The sequence below is a fragment of the Coregonus lavaretus genome, assembly GCF_964263955.1.
Source record: "Coregonus lavaretus genome assembly, chromosome: 35".
Lineage (NCBI taxonomy): Eukaryota > Metazoa > Chordata > Actinopteri > Salmoniformes > Salmonidae > Coregonus > Coregonus lavaretus.
In genome coordinates this window covers 4,906,381-4,929,459 of record NC_140022.1, presented here as the reverse complement: position 1 = coordinate 4,929,459, position 23,079 = coordinate 4,906,381, and the positions used below count along the sequence as shown (strand labels likewise).

The window sequence follows — 23,079 nt, the reverse complement described above, 5'->3', positions numbered from 1 at the left end:
CGTCCAAGGAAGGCTCACAGATCACAAAGAACCAGTATAGTCTAGCATTTGAAGACACAATCCTTATCTCATTTTACCCCCTAAAACAGCTCTTCACATCAATCACAGCCTTGCCAGGTGTCACAACCTACATTAGCCCAGTCAAGAATGCATTCTTTCTAAGTTAGTCATCCCATCAATTTAGGAGAATAATAAATCCCCAATAATATCTTTTGAATCTAGCATTACAGTTAGTTAAATTAGAAAGTCTTTTTTTTAAGATGAAGAGATGCCAAATTTCAGTTTTCTTTCTTTTATGGCTTGTCAATTTAATGCTGAAGTCTTCTTGGAGAGGGATGATGCGCACGTGGTGCTTAACAGATCCACGTGCGCCAACAGCGGCTACTTCGAGGAGATGAAACAGGGCAACCTCGAGCGTGAGTGTGTCGAGGAAATTTGTGACTATGAAGAGGCTCGGGAAGTTTTCGAGGACGACGGCCGAACGGTGCAATTTTGTAATAATTTCAGTTGGGAAAATATTTGCAATTACTCTGATTGAAGGACTATTTTAATTACACTTAATGAAATCTTTAGCAATACATAGGAACATGTGAGAATTCCAGAGATAACTCTTAAAACTGACAATGTATGGTTTGTTTCCATAGAAAAGTTTTTGGTTGACATACACTGGTAAGTCGGATTTTTGCATGTGGACTGTACACAAATAGTTCCAACCAGCCTACAAGATATGATAGAGTATTGCTTTCAAATGGGCTTTCAGTCATTTTCATAAAATGCTAATGTTATTGTTGTTTAAAATCCAATATGGTGCTACCATGTCTGTTATCACATTCCTAATTTATTTGCACAAGATATGTCGAGCATGTCAAATAGCAAATGTCATAACCTTTACCCTATCGATCGCTCTAAGGTCGTGACCCCTGCCTGGTCAACCCATGCAAAAACAACGGAACTTGTGTTAACATGGACAACTCTTACTCATGTCAGTGTCCTGAAGACTATGAAGGAAAATACTGTCAGACAGGTAGGAAGAGAATTCCTAGCTGCCATTTTTTTACCAATAGTTTACGCCAGTGTTTCTTAATCTAGGTCCTGGGAACCCAAAGGGGTACACATTTTGGTCTTCGCCCTAGCACTGCACACCTGATTCCACTAATCAAATGTTAGATGATGAGTTGATTAGTGGAATCAGGTGTGCAGTGCTAGGGCGAAGACCAAAATGTGTACCCCTTTGGGTTCCCAGGACCAGGATAAAAAAACACTGGTTTTCACAATAGTTTTATACCAATAGATGATTGTAATTACACAGCAATAAGAGCACTGTAATGTGAAGTGTTGCCCACATTTGCTAGTGAGCTGATATTATACGTTAACCCCATTCTGCTTATCCTACTTGCCTTTCCCCTATCTTCCAACATAGTATTTGAGGCCACCCTGAAATGCCTCTACCTTAACGGGGAGTGCGAGCACTTCTGAGACGATTCTGGGCCAAGACGCAAGTGTTCCTGTGCTCCTGGTTACTCCCTGGGAGAGAATGGAACAAAGTGTGTCGCCCAAGGTACTAACTGTAACTGACCGTAGATGAGCCCAGATGTTTTGTTAAAGACTGGAAATCCCTGTTTCTTACAAACAGACTGTAATATTTACAATACCAAAAGGAGCCAACATGTGTATGATGTTAATGTATGAATCGAGATAGAAACAGCAGCTCACATGTCTGTCTGTCCATTATCAGTTCAGTATCCGTGTGGTAAAATCCCAAGCTCGGACGCTCAGATGAGCCAGGCACAAGCCAGGATAGTCGGTGGGAACCACTGTCCGAAAGGAGCCTGTCCATGGCAGGTAACGCATCAACACCTGGCTGTGGAGCACAACGGCTCCATCCACCTCATTCAACATTTGATTAGCCAATACTACCCTTTTAGTCATTTAGCAGACACTCTTATCCAGAGTGACTTAGAGTAGTGAGTGCATTGTTTGTGCTTGTCCCCCATGGAAATCGATCCCATAACCCTGGCGCCATGCTCTACCAATTGAGGCACACAGGGCATTATGATACAGTAACTTAACTACAGTCATTCCCATACAACCACTGTCCTTGAATGCAAGTCAAAGGGTGTAATATTAACTTGGTTAGTATCTATTACCACCTTTTCCATAAGGCATTATATAATTCCACAGTATTATTTTGGTTTATGTGCAATGAGATGTGATGGATAAGAGTGGCCAATTTGTCTTTGTGATGGGACTGGTGGTTGCAGGTCCTGTTGAAGCATAAAGGCTCTAGTCTGTGTGGTGGGGTCATAGTTCATCCTGACTGGGTCATCACTGCTGCCCACTGTGTCCTGGATAGAGAAAACAAGGACCTAATGGTGGTCGCAGGTCGGTTACGGTGTGGGTGTGGGTGTGGGTGTGTGCCTTTCATAGAGTTTCTAGAAACATATAGTGAGGACATTGTTCATTGTTTGTGTCCCTATGTCACATAAGAAAACATTGCCCTAATGAACAACACTGTTTCCAGGGGAACACAACATTGAGTTAGACGAGGGCACCGAGCAGAGGATCCCCGTTGCCAGAGCCATACCCTACAACCTGTACGACCCGGCAACAGGTGACAGTGACATTGCCCTGCTGCGTCTGAGCGAGCCTGTAATTCTGGGCCCTAACGCTGTACCCGTCTGCCTGCCTCAGCAACACTTCGCCAAGAGTGAGCTTGCGGCCGTCCGCTTCCACACCCTCAGCGGCTGGGGGAGGCACACCAACGGGGGCAACGATCCCCAACCCGGCACCAAGCCAGCCCCCTCCTCGCCCTTCCTCCGCAGGCTAGCCACACCCATCCTGCCCAACTCCGAGTGCACCCTCAAGAGCGGCTTCAACTTCACCCAGAACATGCTGTGTGCCGGCTACTTGGTGGGGAACCAGGAGGCCTGTAGGGGGGACGATGGGAGCCCCCTGGTCACTAACTATGGGGCCACCCACTTCCTGATGGGCGTGGTGGCCTGGGGGAAGGGCTGCCCCAAACAGGGTTACTATGGCGTCTACACTAACGTAGCCAACTACCTGGACTGGGCTGAGGAGGTGATGAATGCTCCTCCAGTCAGTGCCCCGGTGCCTTCAGTCAGTGCCCCGGTGATGCCATTCCTGCTAGAGATGGCATTAGATGAGGTTCAGATTCAGCAGGCTACGGAGAAGTTAGTGCCACCACCTCCCATTGAATATGAGTAGCGAATATGGCTAACTCCCATTAGATTTGTCACCAGTCACCACACAACACCAAACGTCACTACAGTGATTCTAATGCTAGGTGTTGTCACATCACATCAATAAAGATTTTCATATTAGATGGAAGCTACAGTATATCATGCTACTGGTATAGCATATCGTCCTGTTTCATCGCTTTGTAAACAGACATCTTTTCACTCTGCTATTCTTTTCATTTGACTCTTAATGTAAAGTGTAAGTTTCATGACTCAAGTGGTGATTCAGATGACCTGATGCCATAGAGAATGTTTGACCTGATGCCATACAGAATGTTTGACCTGATGCCATACAGAATGTTTGACCTGATGCCATACAGAATGTTTGACCTGATGCCATACGGTATGTTTGACCTGATGCCATACAGAATGTTTGACCTGATGCCATACATAATGTTTGACCTGATGCCATACAGTATGTTTGACCTGATGCCATACAGTATATTTGACCTGAGGCCATACAGTATGTTTGACCTGATGCCATACAGTATATTTGACCTGATGCCATACAGAATGTTTGACATGATGCCATACAGTATGTTTGACCTGATGCCATACAGAATGTTTGACCTGATGCCATACAGTATGTTTGACCTGATGCCATACAGAATGTTTGACCTGATGCCATACAGTATGTTTGACCTGATGCCATACGGAATGTTTGCTTCCCAAGACGTACATTTACTTCCAAAGATTCCTCTCTGATATCTGAAGAATAAATATTACTTGCTGACAAACTAAATAATTGGCTCATTTGTGTTGCTTGTGTGTGTGAATGAATGAAAAGTCCAAATGTATCCATAGCCACACTTCAGCAATAGCTTATCTACATGGTTGTTTTTTCTCTGAAATGCATATTATCTGAATCAAACGCATTTCTTTAGATTTGCCATTTAAGGCTCTCACCACAACACAGCAGTGTTGACCATTGGAATAGATGTCACAGATCCTTTAGTGTCAATATTAGCTCAGTGATTTGGACCTCAGAACACTGATCACATGATCACTGGGGACTTTCTGCCCCTTCCTGAGAGCTGTTCTGATTGGCTCAAATAAGGGCTGTTTGTCATGCTGAAGAGTGCAGAGCAAAATGGTGGAGTAGACACGGCCTTGCGTCTCTGAGTGGCGAAGACTGGTTTGAAGTGAGTCCTCCCTTTCTCTTTCTCTCTCTCTCCCCTTCTCTCTCCACCCTTTCTCTCTCAGACATCCCTATTTTTTTACCCTCTCCATTGTCCTCCCCCTTTGTCTCCCTCTTCCCCCCCACACACACACATTCCCCCCTCTCCCTCTCCCTTCAGCATGTTCTCTCCCTGATTCTCAGGTCATTGCCCTCCCTCTCCGCCTGCTCTCTCCAGAGTTGTGCTCCACAGAGCAGCCAGGAGTAGAGAGGCGCCTCACCCAGAGATTCGGCCATGTTTTGGCTCTCCCAGACCTGTTTCTTTCTCCTGCTGCTGCACGGCGTGACCTCCGAGGGTACGTTCAAACACCCCACCATATCAAACGGTTGACAAATGGTTATGTAGAGAGAAAGTGAGGGAAACTCTGGGGTTTAGTCAGTGTCAGTGATTGGGGTCAGTGTGTGAGTACGGGTGAGGGCAAGTGACTGGGATGTTATGGTGTCTGTATCTCTGCTTGCTTTGATGATTGTGATGACTGTGTGCAAGACAAGCATGTTAAGATGACAACAGCCTAATTGATGATCAAGGTGAGAAAGATGATGATGGTGATGATGATAATGATGATGGTGATGATGATAGTGATGATGATGATGATAGTGATGATGATAATGATGATAGTGATGGTGATGATGATGGTGATGATGATGGCAGTGGTGATGATGATAGTGATGATGATGATGATGGTGATTATGATAATGGTGATGATGATGGTGCTGATGATGATGATAATGGTGATGATGGTGATGATGATGTGATGGTGATGATGGTGATGATGATGGTGATGATGATGGTGATGATGATGGTGATGATGAGGATGATGATGATGATGATGATGATGATCACAACAATATCCTGCTGCCACTGATGATGATTTTTCCCTGTGTCCCCAGTCTTCCTGAACAGTGACGATGCTAGCCAGATTCTGAACCGGCGGCGGCGGGCCAACAGCCCATTTGAGGAGTGGCGGCAGGGAGACATGGAGAGAGAGTGTATCGAGGAACCCTGTGACAGAGAGGAGGCTAGGGAGATCTTTGAGGATGACAAACTGACTGTAAATTCCCTTTCTCCATCTTGGTTTCTCTCTATCTATCTCTCTTTAAACCAGAAACACTTACATGTCTGTTCGCGTCACATTCACATAAATCACATTCCTGTTTAGTCACTCACTCACTTTGCACTCATTCACACCACCTTTACACGCTCATGATTCAAACCCGAAATTCCTGTGTGTTTGGAATCATGACCTTTCTGGTTTGAATTTGTGACGGTTGTGTTTCTTTTTACCTCTTTCCCTCAGACTGAATTCTGGAACAAATATTACGGTAAGGCCCAGGAGTCTGTTGAGGCTAAGGGTTGGCGCAAGAGGCTGGGGTTGGGATCACATGGGGTTTGCTGATTAGCGCTGGGTTGGAGTCAGGTTGGGGTCAGATTGGGGTCAACCTAGTCAGTTCAGGAAGTGAAGGACTCACGACCACACACCAAAATAATGGGCCATTTTCAATTCATGAATTGATTGTTTGCAGTGTGTTTGGTGTTGCTGTGCTGGTAGGTCCATGGCGAGAAATAAACTGTGTTTCATACAGTGAGGGAAAAAAGTATTTGATCCCCTGCTGATTTTGTACGTTTGCCCACTGACAAAGAAATGATCTGTCTATAATTTTAATGGTAGGTTTATTTGAACAATGAGAGACAGAATAACAAAACAAAAAATCCAGAAAAACGCATGTCAAAAATGTTATACATTTATTTGCATTTTAATGAGGGAAATAAGTATTTGACCCCCTCTCTATCAGAAACATTTCTGGCTCCCAGGTGTCTTTTATACAGGTAACGAGCTGAGATTAGGAGCACACTCTTAAAGGGAGTGCTCCTAATCTCAGCTTGTTACCTGTATAAAAGACACCTGTCCACAGAAGCAATCAATCAATCAGATTCCAATCTCCAAAACTCCAAAAATGGCCAAGACCAAAGAGCTCTCCAAGGATGTCAGGGACAAGATTGTAGACCTACACAAGGCTGGAATGGGCTACAAGACCATCGCTAAGCAGCTTGGTGAGAAGGTGACAACAGTTGGTGCGATTATTTGCAAATGGAAGAAACACAAAATAACTGTCAATCTCCCTCGGCCTGGGACTCTATGCAAGATCTCACCTCGTGGAGTTGCAATGATCGTGAGAATGGTGAGGAATCAGCCCAGAATTACACGGGAGGATCTTGTCAATGATCTCAAGGCAGCTGGGACCATAGTCACCAAGAAAACAATTGGTAACACACTACGCCGTGAAGGACTGAAATCCTGCAGTGCCCGCAAGGTCCCCCTGCTCAAGAAAGCACATATACAGGCCCGTCTGAAGTTTGCCAATGAACATCTGAATGATTCAGAGGAGAACTGGGTGAAAGTGTTGTGGTCAGATGAGACCAAAATGGAGCTCTTTGGCATCAACTCAACTCGCCGTGTTTGGAGGAGGAGGAATGCTGCCTATGACCCCAAGAACACCATCCCCACCGTCAAACATGGAGGTGGAAACATTATGCTTTGGGGGTGTTTTTCTGCTAAGGGGACAGGACAACTTCACCGAATCAAAGGGACGATGGAGAGGGGCCATGTACCATCAAATCTTCGGTGAGAACCTCCTTCCCTCAGCCAGGGCATTGAAAATGGGTCGTGGATGGATATTCCAGCATGACAATGACCCAAAACACACAGCCAAGGCAACAAAGGAGTGGCTCAAGAAGAAGCACATTAAGGTCCTGGAGTGGCCTAGCCAGTCTCCAGACCTTAATCCCATAGAAAATCTGTGGAGGGAGCTGAAGGTTCAAGTTGCCAAACGTCAGCCTCGAAACCTTAATGACTTGGAGAAGATCTGCAAAGAGGAGTGGGACAAAATCCCTCCTGAGATGTGTGCAAACCTGGTGGCCAACTACAAGAAACGTCTGACCTCTGTGATTGCCAACAAGGGTTTTGCCACCAAGTACTAAGTCATGTTTTGCAGAGGGGTCAAATACTTATTTTGTATATATTGTCTCTCACTGTTCAAATAAACCTACCATTAAAATTAATGTCTTTGTCAGTGGGCAAACATACAAAATCAGCAGGGGATCAAATACTTTTCTCCCTCACTGTAGATGGAGATGCCTGTGAGTCTAAGCCATGTGTCCACAACGGGGTCTGCAAGGATGGGATTGGGACGTACACCTGCTTCTGTCTCGCTGGATTCCAGGGGTACAGCTGTGAGATTGGTACGTCTCTGTCTTCTTCTCCCTTTCCTCTTCAACTTTGATGAACAATCTCATTCCCGACTCCAACACAGACGCTAGAAATATCCAGACTCCAGGTCACTCCGTAGTCAGGAACAACACCTGGCCCTAATCATGACTCTAGTTTGTCTAATCTGTATCCTTGATGTGATGCTGTTCTGCAGACATTGCTGAGATGTGTGAGAATAACAATGGAGACTGTGATCACTTCTGCCACGTGAAGAAGGACAGTGTGCAATGTTCCTGTGCCGATGGCTACTATCTGGACACAGACGACAAGTCCTGCCTTTCCAACGGTGAGAGGAGGGAGAGATGGAGAGAGAGAGAAAGAGAGAGAGAGAGAGAGAGAGAGAGAGAGAGAGAAAGAGAGACAGAACAAAAGACAGACAGACAGACAGACAGACAGAATGCCAGAGACAGAGACAGAGACAGAGAGAGATAGAGACAGAGAGAGACAGAGAGAAACAGACAGACATACAGTGGGGAAAAAATGAATGAATGAAAGAGAGAGAGATATATATAGAGAGAGAAAGATAGAGGGAGCGAGAGAAAGAGAGAAATAGATAGAGAGATAGATAGACAGAGAAGGAGAGAGAAAGAAAGAAAGAAAGAAAGAAAGAAAGAAAGAAAGAAAGAAAGAAAGAAAGAAAGAAAGAAAGAAAGAAAGAGAGAGAGAGTTGCAGAAACGAACAACCCTGAATGCTATTTAGAGGGAACCCCACTAGAGGTGTATCTACTCTACTATACCTGCCAGGGACATTCTCCTGGGGGACACTCCTTCCCAATGACAATACAGGTTTCGCCTCTCGCCTCGGCAAAGATTGGCTTCTCCTTCACCATGTCGATAACTTCATCCTCATATACAAATTGGATTTCTCTCTGTTGGGTTACATTCAAGGCCGTTTCCCTGATAGGGTCCTCCATCATGTTGGTCTTTTCAGTGGTGTTGGTGGCAGTGGTGTTAGGCTGGTAGATGAAGATGGTGCGGGTGTTCTTGGATACCACGAAGCCACACTTAAAGGCCTCTTCAATGACAAAAGGACAACAATGTTATTAGGTACTAACTAAGCCCAACCTACAACCTACTAATGGAGATCAACGATGCTGCAGCTTCTCTACCCCCATAGATAATTTGTATATGTCCCTCTCTCTGTTGTTCTGTCTGTCTCTCTCCCTCTCTCTGTCTCTCTGTCGTTATGTCTGTCTGTTTCTCTCTGTTTCTGTCTCTCGCTGTCTCTATCTCTCTCTGTCTCTGTCTCTGTCATTCTGTCTGTCTGTTTCTCTGTTGTTCTGTCTGTCTCTCTCCCTCTCTCTGTCTCTCTGTCGTTATGTCTGTCTGTTTCTCTCTGTCTCTCTCTGTGTCATTCTGTCTGTCTGTCTGTTGTTCTGTCTGTCTCTCTCCCTCTCTCTGTCTCTCTGTTGTTACAGTGGGGAAAAAAAGTATTTAGTCGGCCACCAATTGTGCAAGTTCTCCCACTTAAAAAGATGAGAGAGGCCTGTAATTTTCATCATAGGTACACGTCAACTATGACAGACAAAATTAGAAAAAAAAATCCAGAAAATCACATTGTAGGATTTTTAATGAATTTATTTGCAAATTATGGTGGAAAATAAGTATTTGGTCAATAACACAAGTTTCTCAATACTTTGTTATATACCCTTTGTTGGCAATGACACAGGTCAAACGTTTTCTGTAAGTCTTCACAAGGTTTTCACACACTGTTGCTGGTATTTTGGCCCATTCCTCCATGCAGATCTCCTCTAGAGCAGTGATGTTTTGGGGCTGTCGCTGGGCAACACAGACTTTCAACTCCCTCCAAATATTTTCTATGGGGTTGAGATCTGGAGACTGGCTAGGCCACTCCAGGACCTTGAAATGCTTCTTACGAAGCCACTCCTTCGTTGCCCGGGCGGTGTGTTTGGGATCATTGTCATGCTGAAAGACCCAGCCACGTTTCATCTTCAATGCCCTTGCTGATGGAAGGAGGTTTTCACTCAAAATCTCACAATACATGGCCCCATTCATTCTTTCCTTTACACGGATCAGTCGTCCTGGTCCCTTTGCAGAAAAACAGCCCCAAAGCATGATGTTTCCACCCCCATGCTTCACAGTAGGTATGGTGTTCTTTGGATGCAACTCAGCATTCTTTGTCCTCCAAACACGACGAGTTGAGTTTTTCCCCAGATGCTTCAGGGGAACCTGGAGAGGGAGTGTTATGAGGAGTCCTGCAACTACGAGGAGGCCAGGGAGTACTTTGAAGACACACCCAAAACTGTGAGCAGTTTAGGCCTATAGGGTGCATCTCAATAGTCTAAAATGTATTCCTTTCCTTCAACTGCACTGATCTGACAACATAGGCTATCCCCTTATCCATAACTAATGCAGTAGTTTTCTGATTTAAACCCTGTGTCCGTTGTCTCTCTCTCTGTTATACCTCAATAGGACACTTTCTGAAATGTCTATGTCGGTAAGTCTCGTTCTTTTGAATCGCAGCAGAGGGGTGTTGGGTTTTCTCCCGAGTCCAGATATTGAATCCTTTCCTCCCCCTCTTCTTCTTCCTCCTCCTCCTCCCCAGATGGGGACCAGTGCAAACCCAATCCCTGTCTCCATGGCGGCAGCTGCAAGGACAGCGTTGGAGGTTACACCTGTAGCTGCACAGAGCTGTACCACGGCAAGAACTGTGAAATAGGTCAACAGACCACCTACCTTAGAACTCTTTATGAGTGTGTGTGCGTGCATGCGTGTGTTCATAGTTGTGTGAGTAGGCTAAGAGATATGTTTGTGTGTCACAACAGATAATTCTCAGTGCCCCACCAAGGGGCCCTTTTCCTGTGACCACTTCTGCAGTCCCAAGTTTGGAGCATACCAGTGCTCCTGCACCACGGGGTACAAGATTCACAGTGATAAGAGGAGCTGCATACCTGCAGGTTAACGTCTACCTATTCTTTTGAATTAGACATCTGCAACACTCCCGCTCTCACACAAACTTTATATAGAGACGTCTCTGTTTCCTTAGTTAAGCACCCCTGTGGAAGACTCCAGCCAACAAACCAAATAAACATAGCCTATCACGTCTGTCCACACAACCGCTGTCCATGGCAAGTAAGTCCCTCCCCTACCAGCACAACGTAGAGCAAGGTGAGTTAAAGGGGAAGTTTGGGACCATGGATTACAGTTTCTCCTGGCCTATAGACTACTTTCAAGGTGAGGAACATTAAGTTGTGAAATATTGAACTTCCCCTTTTAACCTGTGGCTTTGTGATTGGCAGGTGGTGTTTGTGGATGAGGCTGGTGCGGAGCTGTGTAGCGGGGTGATCCTAGGGCCTCACGCAGTCCTGACATCAGCTAGCTGCCTGTACATGGGAAAGAAACTCCACAGCATGCAGACAGGTGAGTCCCACAGCGATCAAAACACTGAGGTTTGATATGGTTAGTGTATAAACCTCCAGCTCAGGCAGATTCAAATCTTTCTGAAATCTAACAGTTTCCTTCATCCCCTAAGGTGCCTCAAATAATAGTGTGAGGATCCCTCTATCGACCCAACTGTACATTCACAACCGCCACAAGAGGGGCAGTCTGGAGGACGACCTGGCCTTGGTGAGACTAAATGAGCCCCTCCCCTTCGGCCCCTCTGTCTCCCACCTGTGCCTGCCCACTAAGGATTTCTGTGAGAATGTGTTGATGAGTCCAGGAAGGGAGGGGGTGGCCAGGGGTCCGGACAAACTCCGGGGGGAATCCCACGGCCACCCTGTTCTCTCCTACCTGCATGTGGAGGGCTGTCGAAACCAGGTGAACTTCTCCCAGCTGCTCAGTAACAAGATGTTCTGTATGGGTCGCCAGAAGGGCTTCTGTCGGACTGAGTTGACTAGGTTTAATGAGACAGACCTCAAACCAGGACTAACGAGGAACCGCAGCCTCTTGTCCGGGACCCCCGTTGTGACTGTGGAGAGGCATACAGCGTTCCTCACAGGCCTGCTCCTTTCACCACCCACATCACATGACTGTGGACAAACCCTGGTGTTCACAAAGCTATCTCGCTACTTGCACTGGATCCAGCAGCACCTGGACATGACAGAGGTGAGGATGACACCACAAATTACCCAAGATCCACCTGGACCTTATGGGGTAACCCCAACCTAGGGTTAGCCTGATCCCTACCTGCACTGGACTTAAAGCCAACAGGGCTGCGTTCAAGATTGAAGTTGTTTCTGCAAGGTTAACAATGTAAATGAGTGTAGTTATATTGTAACGTGTACTATAATTATATACAATTATTAATCTCCCACACTTCCTTAATAAACAAAAATATTGTACAAGGAGTACAAACAATCACTTTTATTCCAAAATCACAAAATATGACAAAATAAAATGCAACCTAAATAATAAGGAAATATATTTCTGGGAACATTTTCTGGGTGAAGGGGATTCTGGGATACGTAGATTAGGAAGATGATGACAGCAGGGGGAATGGATTGGCCTTGCTGACGACCAGTTTCTGGTGCTGGTGAGAGATGTAGCCCTTGATGTGACCCTAGAAGAGGAACAAGAAGAGAGGTAATCTGCTGCTTCATGTCTTACGACTTTCTGAAATATCAGGTGTAGCGCTTAGTATGGTCAGAGAAAAAGGTCAGTGTGTGTGTGTGTGTTAGTGGTGGTATCTCACCTCACAGATTAGGTTGGCCAGGATACACTGCACCTCGTCAATGTCCACCTCTTCCACCTGCATCATTTTTAGAGCTACCAGGAAGGCATCTAGGGGTAACTGGTGAGTCTTCAGCAGCTGGTACCTTACACAAACATGTTAACAAAGAGTCAATATCGCTCTTAGGTTAACACACATGAAGTTCATACCACAAACATGTTAACAAAGAGTCAATATCGCTCTTAGGTTAACACACATGAAGTTCATACCACAAACATGTTAACAAAGAGTCAATATCGCTCTTAGGTTAACACACATGAAGTTCATACCACAAATATATTAACAAAGAGTCAATATCGCTCTTAGGTTAACACACATGAAGTTCATACCACAAACATGTTAACAAAGAGTCAAAATCGCTCTTAGGTTAACACACACACACCAATTCCTACTCCACCAATGCAGATTCACACTATAGGGCTGAACCTGAATCGTACTGTGCTGGCTCAGATCATTTATTTTCACACTGACCTTTCAGTGCGGTTCCAGCAACTATGATGGATGTGTAACCAGGCCAGCCCAGTACAGCTGGACTTGGCTCAGTAGTGTGAAAATTGTACAAGACTCACACTTTCTTGAAGAGGTTCCGGTAGGTGATGATCTTGAGCTTCTCGAGGATGAGGAAGATGCCACAGCGGATGAAGAAGGTCTCGTGCTTAGCCAAGGCCTCGTTCAGCAGCAGCAGGTTGCCCTCACTGTTACACAGACAGACAGACAGAGAGACAGACAGACAGAGAGAGAGTTGAATGATAGAAAGAGAGAGGAGGAAGTAGAGAGAGAGATGGCGAGGAGCGGGAGGGTGGTGACTCACCTCACAGCTTTCGTGACGTCGGCAAACTGCATGAGGTCATACTTCCTGAGTAGCTGGTGATTAGGCATGTGACCCTGAAACAACATGAGCAACACCAGTCTCAGTCTCTAATTGACAATCAAGCTTTTTGAATTTGATTTGAATTGAGACGTGTGTGGCTAGATGAGCACATGTTAAGGCTCTCTCAGTAAAGCTCTGTCTCACCAGCAACATCTTGACAGGCAGTAGGTAGATGAGGATCATGCGTTTGTTCCTCTGGCTGGAGCGGTGGCAGTGCTGGAAGGAGAAGGACAGGTACTCCTCGGCTGGTTTGTAGTCGCTGTCGAACATGGCCTTACGGCCTACGTAGTATTTGTAGGTGACTCTCTGGGCCATACTGTAATCATCCTTCAGGTTGGAGCTGTCGATGGCCCGGATCAGTGGCTTACACAGGTGTAGCTTGTTGATCTGGACACACAGAACCATTTAGACACACAGAGATGTACACACATACACACACACGAAGTAGGCCCTATTCACACTACTGCCTTACCTTGAAGTATATCTTGAAGAGCTGATTGATGAGAAACAACATCCCCCACTTCTTGGAGTCGTCAATACCAGCCCGACTGTAAACGATAACAGTCAAGACATAATGGGTAAGGGGCTATGGTTGCTACAGTAAAGGCTGTAAGATATATAGTTTAATATGCTGTCAATAGTGTCCAATGCTATAAGATATATAGTTTAATATGCTGTCAATAGTGTCCAATGCTGTGAGATATATAGTTTAATATGCTGTCAATAGTGTTCAATGCTGTGAGATATATAGTTTAATATGCTGTCAATAGTGTCCAATGCTGTGAGATATATAGTTTAATATGCTGTCAATAGTGTCCAATGCTGTGAGATATATAGTTTAATATGCTGTCAATAGTGTCCAATGCTGTGATATATATAGTTTAATATGCTGTCAATAGTGTCCAATGCTATAAGATATATAGTTTAATATGCTGTCAATAGTGTCCAATGCTGTGAGATATATAGTTTAATATGCTGTCAATAGTGTCCAATGCTGTGAGATATATAGTTTAATATGCTGTCAATAGTGTCCAATGCTGTAAGATATATAGTTTAATATGCTGTCAATAGTGTCCAATACTGTGAGATATATAGTTTAATATGCTGTCAATAGTGTCCAATGCTGTGAGATATATAGTTTAATATGCTGTCAATAGTGTTCAATGCTGTGAGATATATAGTTTAATATGCTGTCAATAGTGTCCAATGCTGTGAGATATATAGTTCAATATGCTGTCAATAGTGTCCAATGCTGTGAGATATATAGTTTAATATGCTGTCAATAGTGTTCAATGCTGTAAGATATATAGTTTAATATGCTGTCAATAGTGTTCAATGCTATAAGATATATAGTTTAATATGCTGTCAATAGTGTTCAATGCTGTGAGATATATAGTTTAATATGCTGTCAATAGTGTTCAATGCTATAAGATATATAGTTTAATATGCTGTCAATAGTGTTCAATGCTGTAAGATATATAGTTTAATATGCTGTCAATAGTGTCCAATGCTGTGAGATATATAGTTTAATATGCTGTCAATAGTGTCCAATGCTGTGAGATATATAGTTTAATATGCTGTCAATAGTGTCCATGTCCTGTGAGACTCACTTGTCGCTGGCACACACTCTGAAACAGCCCATCAGTTGTTCAGCAGCTTTCTCCAGCATGTCTCCCAGCTTGCCTTTTCCCTTCCTCAGGAGCTGCTGCTCCGCCTGGACAATAACACTACAATCATCAAACCCCTCCTATAGGACATGACTTATCCATCACTGGATCAGAAGCATTCTAGAGCACAACTGTTTATTTTCACTTACATTATTGGCAAATATCCGTAAGTCCAGCGTAACAGCGAACATCACTGGCAAGGCCCTAAACAGCACATATAGAGCAGTTATCCCACAGACGTGTATATGTAGAATAGAAAAACATTAAGGCCAAATTGATATTTTTTGGCATGCTTATCCTTACCAGTTCTCCTCTTTGTGAGATTGGAAGGCCCTCAAGAATGACGTAGAAAGTCAAGGAGGAACCACAGAGAAACCATGACAGAACAGTTTGGAAATGTACTAGTCTACAGTATGTGCTTGAGTACGTAGCCTATGTAGGGTTGTACAATTCTGCGAACTTTAAATAAATTCCCTGGTTTTGACAAAATCCCAGTTGGAGGTTCCCTGGAATCAGGAGGGAATAAGTATGAAATCCGGTATCCTCCAACCAGGATTTCTGGAAAACCAGGAAATTTATTGAAAGTTTCTGGAATTTTTGCAACCCTAATAAGCCCATGTACATGTACAGTGAGGGAAAAAAGTATTTGATCCCCTGCTGATTTTGTACGTTTGCCCACTGACAAAGAAATGATCAGTCTATAATTTTAATGTTAGGTTTATTTTAACAGTGAGAGACAGAATAACAACAAAGAAATCCAGAAAAACGCATGTCAAAAATGATATAAATTGATTTGCATTTTAATGAGGGAAATAGGTATTTGACCCCCTCTCAATCAGAAAGATTCCTGGCTCCCAGGTGTCTTATATACAGGTATCGAGCTGAGATTAGGAGCACACTCTTAAAGGGAGCGCTCCTAATCTCAGCTTGTTACCTGTATAAAAGACACCTGTCCACAGAAGCAATCAATCAGATTCCAAACTCTCCACCATTGCCAAGACCAAAGAGCTCTCTAAGGATGTCAGGGACAAGATTGTAGACCTACACAAGGCTGGAATGGGCTACAAGACCATCGCCAAGCAGCTTGGTGAGAAGGTGACAAGAGTTGGTGCGATTATTCGCAAATGGAAGAAACACAAAAGAACTGTCAATCTCCCTCGGCCTGGGGCTCCATGCAAGATCTCACCTCGTGGAGTTGCAATGATCATGAGAACGGTGAGGAATCAGCCCAGAACTACACGGGAGGATCTTGTCAATGATCTCAAGGCAGCTGGGACCATAGTCACCAAGAAAACAATTGGTAACACACTACGCCGTGAAGGACTGAAATCCTGCAGCGCCCGCAAGGTCCCCCTGCTCAAGAAAGCACATATACAGGCAGGTCTGAAGTTTGCCAATGAACATCTGAATGATTCAGAGGAGAACTGGGTGAAAGTGTTGTGGTCAGATAAGACCAAAATCGAGCTCTTTGGCATCAACTCAACTCGCCGTGTTTGGAGGAGGAGGAATGCTGCCTATGACCCCAAGAACACCATCCCCACCGTCAAACATGTAGGTGGAAACATTATGCTTTGGGGGGGGGGTTTCTGCTAAGGGGACAGGACAACTTCACCGCATCAAAGGGACGATGGACGGGGCCATGTACCGTCAAATCTTGGGTGAGAACCTCCTTCCCTCAGCCAGGGCATTGAAAATGGGTCATGGATGGGTATTCCAGCATGGCAATGACCCAAAACACACGACCAAGGCAACAAAGGAGTGGCTCAAGAAGAAGCACATTAAGGTCCTGGAGTGGCCTAGCCAGTCTCCAGACCTTAATCCCATAGAAAATCTGTGGAGGGAGCTGAAGGTTCGAGTTGCCAAACGTCAGCCTCGAAACCTTAATGACTTGGAGAAGATCTGCAAAGAGGAGTGGGACAGAATCCCTCCTGAGATGTGTGCAAACCTGGTGGCCAACTACAAGAAACGTCTGACCTCTGTGATTGCCAACAAGGGTTTTGCCACCAAGTACTAAGTCATGTTTTGCAGAGGGGTCAAATACTTATTTCCCTCATTAAAATGCAAATCAATTTATAACATTTTTGACATGCATTTTTCTGGATTTTATTGTTGTTATTCTGTCTCTCACTGTTCAAATAAACCTACCATTAAAATTATAGACTGATCATGTCTGTCAGTGGGCAAACATACAAAATCAGCAGGGGATCAAATACTTTTTTCCCTCACTGTATATATTTGTCAGGCAGGGACGGGGAGTGATGAGAAAATGTATCCAAAGTAATCTCCAGAAATGCCAAAAGGATATTGAACCACCAATGTCTGACATTTGTACGCCTCAACAAAGTCGTGGTTGGACACTGCATAGGTGCACCTCAAGTGTGCTGCAACCATCTCATCGTACGGGACCTCCAGCACCTGTTGGCACTTCTCCTCTGGACTGGCGAGCTGCAGACATACATACAGTCATGTTGTTAGAGCAAAACACAGAGGGTGTAATCTGAAGAGATACAAGTGTAACAGGTCAGCTGGACTTGAAGGCATGGAAGGTTCTGGCAGCCTGTATAGCCTTACCTGGAGACGTGGGTTAGCCACATGTGGGTGTTTGAATGACAGTAGTTCTGCACAAAAGCTCCCCTCATGATTATCAATGGCCTCACACACCTGGGAAGAGGTAGGTAACATGGTGTGAACTGAGCATGCGCGACTAGTGCTAAACATTGTGAACACAAAGAATAGCTAAATTAAAGTTTATGCGAAGGAAGCAGACTGAAGTGTTCACTTGATAACCAGTAAGATAAAATAGAAAAATGACTACCTGTTGGAGATACTGGTTGATTGTTATGTGCGCCATTGTGGCCCGGGATGTGAACCTTCGAAAAAGTTTAAATAATAAAACAGATATTCAAGCAAACCCGCTAAGCAGCAAGAGCTGCTTATGGCTATTGGCAATTCATTTAGCTAGCTACTAGTAGATTAGCTAAGAATCCAATTCAGCATCACGAGTGTGATGATTAAATTGTGATAATATAACATAACGTTTTATATCACTTTAACTAACGCTAGCTAGATAGCTAAAATTGTTTAATAGCAGATGAACCTAGCATTGCTAAGCTAGCATGCATTCATTCATTGACTGTCAAGGACTGCTAGCTTGCTAGATTGTGGCTGATAAGATACATCAACGTGTAACTAGCTAGCAAGTTTACTAAGCCAGTGGTTCCCAACCTTTTGCGGTTATTGTACCACCAACAAAATGTTGCTCTGCCCAGAGTAGTGTACTCCTGAAGTACCCCCATATGTTACCCCCACCCATATGTGCATTTTACCAGTAAAAGCCTATGGTCTCATGAGTCTACTCAAGTACCCCCTGTGGATAGGCAAAGTAAGCCAGGGCTCCTAGTACCCCTGGTTGGGAACCACTGTACTAAGCTAATGGCATAATTCCAATGTATCCGTCTATAGCTACCTGTTGTAGTTAAACTTCTTTTTCTCGAAGTGCTCTATTTAAAATGTATTCATGTTGTTGAACTGTAGCTTCACGAATCACTTCCGGGTCAATTTATTCCTTCAGCCTTCAAAATAAAAGTCCCCCATGTACTACAATAGTCTATATAGAACTTTGTCGCCGCCCTGTGGTTATTAGAAGCTATGCACAATGAAATCTTTGCTCTCGCAATCAAGCTCTCTCAAGCACACACACACAAACACACACTGCGCCTCCGTGATCTATGATGTGTCTGGATGTGCGCCTGTGGGAGGGAGTGTTTCACGCTGCACTGTGTGATTAATGGAGGAATGAGAATGGGCTCTTAAAATAGATTGTGCAGAGTGCCAATAGCCTCGCGCTAGTCTGTGTGTCCTGCAAACCGGTTCACAATGTTATCACAGTGATTCTACCTTCCTCAGCTCAGCACGTGGCCCAGTCCCGCTCCACTCCCTCTAACACCCTCCAGCAGCTCCTCTTCTCAGGTTGCTAGGTATCACAGCAACAAATTGGATCCCAGCCGGGGAATGGATTGCCGGCATGCCCTCTAACGTGACTTTGGTATAGGCCATGAAACCCCGTGTGTGTGTCAGAGAGGGAGCCTTGCAACATCCAGAGATGCCGACACAGCACAGCAAGGACACTACATTTACATTTTAGTCATTTAGCAGACGCTCTTATCCAGAGCGACTTACATGAGCAATTAGGGTTAAGTGCCTTGTTTAAGGGCACATCAACAAATGTTTCACCAAGTCGGCTCGGGGATTAGAACCAGCGACCTTATGGTTACTGGCACAACGCTCTTACCCACTAAGTTACCTGCCGACACTGTAGGTTACACTGCAGTAACTTCAGTTCTCTGAAAGACCTGTCAAAATCATCCATTTTAAATATCTTTGCCCTCATAAAACAACCGCTCTGCCATTACATCGAAGAACATCTGCTTACTGTAGATTTCACAGCTGTCCCCTCTGTTGCCTAGCAACCTGCTGCCCCTGTTTTTATGATGGCAAACTCCGGAGTCACATCAGTAATAGCCAGGCGTCTATTTGGGGTCGCTGCTGGGCAGAATTGTGACATGGTGTTTGAAGATCTTCAATTTCGGCACACCACAGCTCTTCACCACTCCTTCAACCTTCCCCAGTCTGTGTCTTTGTGCAGACGCAACATAAATGCCACCAATTTACGTACACTGACTGCAAATGACTCTCCTTACTAGGACTCAAATTACTGTCTCAATCCATGTTCAGGGGAGCTGTATGAGAAACTCTCTTTTTGTCCCCACAATACCTCAGAGAGCATCTTTTTTTGCATACCTCTGATGGGAAAGACAGGGTAAAGTGTCACAGTGAACGCTGCTACACAGAGCCAAACGTTAGGACACACTGTACTCTGTACTGTAAAACCTGTTTGGCATAGCAACATATAAGGAGCCCGAAAAACTCTTAATATAGCTTTGTATTTGCAGGGAGGCATACAGTCTGTGTACTGTAAATAATACCTCTATTTGATCTTTCTCTACATCTTGTTTTTTCCTGTAAAGCACATTGCGTTGCATTCCATGTCTGCAATGTGCTGTATGAATAAAGCTTGATTTGATTTTATCTTGCTGTGCTGGCATGAGTGTCATTGCCCTAGACCTCGGCTGATGGGCGTTTCATGTAGTAGCTGACACTAAAGTTGACCCTCATGTGAAATTCTAATCCACTCAGTTTGAATAACCTTCCAAAATTACCTTCTCTTTTTAAAGGGCAATTCCGCCACTTTTCAACCCCATTATCTCCAGCATCATACCAGTGTCTACATACTGTATGTGAAAACGGCACGTTTCTATGATCTGTGGTTAAAAAGATAAGTAGAAAGGTACTAAAAAAAATGCTTCTCTGTGACATCACAGGGTTGGATTAAAATGAAGAAAACTGTGATTTTCAAAACCTGCAGTGAGTTTCTAGCCAGAGGGAAGGTATTTTCTTGCTCCCCATGTCACCGCGAATCTCAATGTTTGAAAATCAGTGTTTTCAACATATTTTTACTTATGAAGATGTCATCGGGTAGAACTTTTTAACTTTATTTATTTCTACAAAACAAAAATAAATGGTTAGTTTTCAAATATGTATACACTGGTATCGTGCTGGAGATAATTAATAATTATAAGGTTAAAAAGTGGTGGAATCATTCTTTAAGTGGTGCTTAATAGAATCTGAGTGCTCTTCATAAGGAAGTTTTGCCTGCTCAAAGGTTATACTATCTGTGCCCTTCTTTAGTGTTGAAGCTTTGTCCTTGGCCTCGGCATAGATAGTAGAAGTCTTGACGAGCGCCCCATCACTATTGTGTGACAGCATATCAGTCAGTGGTGTGAATGGAGCGAAGCACAGCACAGCCAATCCCCAAGCCCTGTTACTGTTAGCTGTACTATACTGATGTAGTACTGATTAAACCATGTCTGCTTTCACAAGTTTGTCTTCTCGCCATCTGACGAACATGTCGGAAGGGGTAGTAGTTCATATAGTTTTGTATGAAGATTTTGGCATGGATTGTGGTTGGGGAGGCCAGCCCCCGGTCGTGGCCCGATGTTGAGCTGCCCCCTGCTGGCAGGGCCAATCCATGGCCGTAAGCCAAGGTTGTGCTAGCCCCCCTGATGACGGGGCCAGCCCCTGGTCACGGACCGGGGTTGAGCTGGCCCACCATTGCACAGGGAGCCTGGAGGGTGAGTTGATGGGGAGGCCGGCCCCTGGTCGTGGACCAAGGTTGGTAGCTGGCCTCCCAGCAGGGTGTTTATAAAGACTGGATGCAGGTGAGCAATTGGCATGGTCACAGCTCTGTGTCCATATTCGGAGTTTCTTGCTAATAGGCCTCATTCCAATATGGGTGTCTGGGCCCATATATGGATTTCCTGCTCCGGGCCACATTCCAATATGAAAGTCTGTGCCCATATATGGAGTTCCAGCTCCAAGGCTGAATTTCAATACGAAGACAATGCCCATATATGGAAGTTCCTGCTGTGGATTAGCTGTGTTGTCTGAAGCTTAAAGCTCTCCTCCCGAAACTGCGTTATAAACTACACTTATGAGGTCGGCTGTCAGATTAGTTTGTGTGATGATGACACATATATTTATAATAGGCCCAGGCCTGGCTCTTCAGTCCAGCCGATAAGGGCAGAGGAACCTTATGTTGACCTCGGTCTGACCTTCCTGTCACATGACTTGTGAATTAAATCGATAGACAAGTAGATAAAATACTTATTTTTGTGAATTGACATAAATCAACGTTTTCTGCTGGCATCCTTCTGACAGATGCACCGTAATGCTGCAGCCTGGGCTACACTAATCAGAAAACCTCCTTCGAGTGAAATTAGCATTGACCTTAGTTGACCTTGTAACGTCAGCTTTAGCTGACTCAGTTAGTTTTGCTATTCTACTTTTCCTACCTCTTTTAATGAGGTAAATTAGAATAAAAAAATCCCAGGATGCCAATAATCAAAAAATAGTCAGATAAATGTCATAGAATATATGAGAACAGGTATTAAAGAAATTTGCTCTCACAGGGGACAATGCTGCTTTGCATTGCATATTCTGTGGTTATTGGGTTAACAAAGCCACCCGAAAAAGTGGCAGCCAGTAAGAAATATCATAGAATTACAAATTAGAATACTAGAATGGGACATTAAAGGTCAGCCATTTTGGTCAGGGAGTTGGTCAACCACGATTTGCCAGTGCTGTGATAAGATATTGTGTAAAACAATGAATGTGAAGAATTTATCTGCACTGTATGTTTGTTAGCTAGCTAGCCAGCCAATTTTAGAAGAGTGATTCCATACATTTTTCTAATTAATTCAGTGGTAATGCCCGAGAAGCCGGTGTTTGGAGGATATATTAGCACAGGTGTTGTTAGGCCCGAGACGAAGTTGAGGGCCAGCAAACCGTGCCAACATATCCTCCAAACACCAACTTCGAGGGCATTATTGTGGCGGGTGATTTGGACGGAAAAAACTCCATTGCGGTAAATAGCACTGGAGAAAAACAAGGCACACGGGTGAATATCCCGGTGATACAAAATACAATAGCTCCACCGAGCTATAATAACCTCCACAATAAACAATCACACACAAAGACAGGGAGGGCAGAGGAAACACTTATACAGGTACTGATGAGGGGATAAGAACCAGGTGTGTGTAATAAACAAGACAAAACAAATGGAATGATGAGATGAGGAGCGGCAGTGGCTAGAAGGCCGGTGACGACGAACGCCGAAGCCTGCACGAACAAGGAGAGGAGGCAGCTTCGGAGGAAGTCGTGACAATTATCATTTTTATACAACGGGTTATCAATATATTCAAATAATGATTGACATATTTTCATTAAAGACGTTATTTTAATGAATGTATTCATACTATTTAATCCTTCCACAAGATATAGTCCCGACACAAATCTAGGGTTGCTACCCAAGCCGGCTGCTCGTTCGTTCTATTGGTTTGATTGCTAGAGACGCGACCCAGTCGTTCAGTCTTTTTGTTCTGTATCTATGGACGCGACCCAGTCGTTTGTTCTAAATGTTCCATTGCCATACTGGCTGGCAATGTTCTTATCCCTTGCTTGCTAGCTAGCCAACTAAGGCTAACTTACAGTCACATCAAAAAGTGCAACCAGAATAACAGCAAAGTA

The 23,079-nt window shown here is 44.3% G+C and overlaps 3 protein-coding genes and 1 long non-coding RNA gene across 7 annotated transcripts; 2 read left to right on the top strand and 2 right to left on the bottom strand.

The window, feature by feature from the left end:
• The first annotated feature begins 280 nt into the window (after positions 1-280).
• On the top strand, positions 281-4,002 carry LOC311109841 (coagulation factor VII-like). The gene is given in 8 exon segments (XM_084152847.1): positions 281-484; positions 645-669; positions 911-1,024; positions 1,421-1,473; positions 1,477-1,558; positions 1,736-1,842; positions 2,262-2,382; positions 2,522-4,002. Coding segments are annotated over 8 exon segments (1,395 nt in total). The 5' UTR covers positions 281-295; the 3' UTR covers positions 3,226-4,002.
• LOC311109845 lies at positions 3,096-4,205 on the bottom strand. The gene is made up of 2 exons (XR_014610642.1): positions 3,756-4,205; positions 3,096-3,635 (listed from the first exon to the last, which is right to left on the bottom strand). It is a non-coding gene; the product is annotated as an uncharacterized lncRNA (long non-coding RNA).
• Positions 4,206-4,313: 108 nt separating this feature from the next.
• LOC311109840 (coagulation factor X-like) lies at positions 4,314-12,013 on the top strand. Of its 4 annotated transcripts, none has more exons than XM_084152844.1 (11): positions 4,314-4,399; positions 4,579-4,730; positions 5,326-5,486; positions 5,733-5,757; positions 7,562-7,675; positions 7,858-7,989; positions 10,270-10,365; positions 10,490-10,621; positions 10,711-10,796; positions 10,964-11,084; positions 11,197-12,013. In XM_084152844.1, exons 2-11 carry the CDS (start codon positions 4,670-4,672, stop codon positions 11,832-11,834), a joined length of 1,566 nt encoding a protein of 521 aa, XP_084008970.1. In that variant the 5' UTR covers positions 4,314-4,399; positions 4,579-4,669; the 3' UTR covers positions 11,835-12,013. The 4 variants fall into 4 exon arrangements, with proteins under 4 accessions (XP_084008970.1, XP_084008969.1, XP_084008971.1 ...); XM_084152843.1 differs by having other exon boundaries at positions 10,270-10,383; XM_084152845.1 differs by lacking the exon at positions 7,562-7,675 and having other exon boundaries at positions 10,270-10,383.
• A 1-nt stretch (position 12,014) lies between these two features.
• On the bottom strand, positions 12,015-18,474 carry LOC311109844 (PCI domain-containing protein 2). Its single transcript, XM_084152850.1, has 13 exons — positions 18,401-18,474; positions 17,750-17,804; positions 17,506-17,595; positions 17,240-17,379; positions 15,238-15,279; positions 15,084-15,138; positions 14,878-14,981; positions 13,740-13,815; positions 13,412-13,654; positions 13,208-13,281; positions 12,966-13,091; positions 12,358-12,481; positions 12,015-12,225 (listed from the first exon to the last, which is right to left on the bottom strand). The coding sequence occupies exons 2-13, from the start codon at positions 17,783-17,785 to the stop codon at positions 12,136-12,138; spliced, it is 1,200 nt and encodes a 399-aa protein (XP_084008976.1). The 5' UTR covers positions 17,786-17,804; positions 18,401-18,474; the 3' UTR covers positions 12,015-12,135.
• Between the last annotated feature and the right edge of the window lie 4,605 nt (positions 18,475-23,079).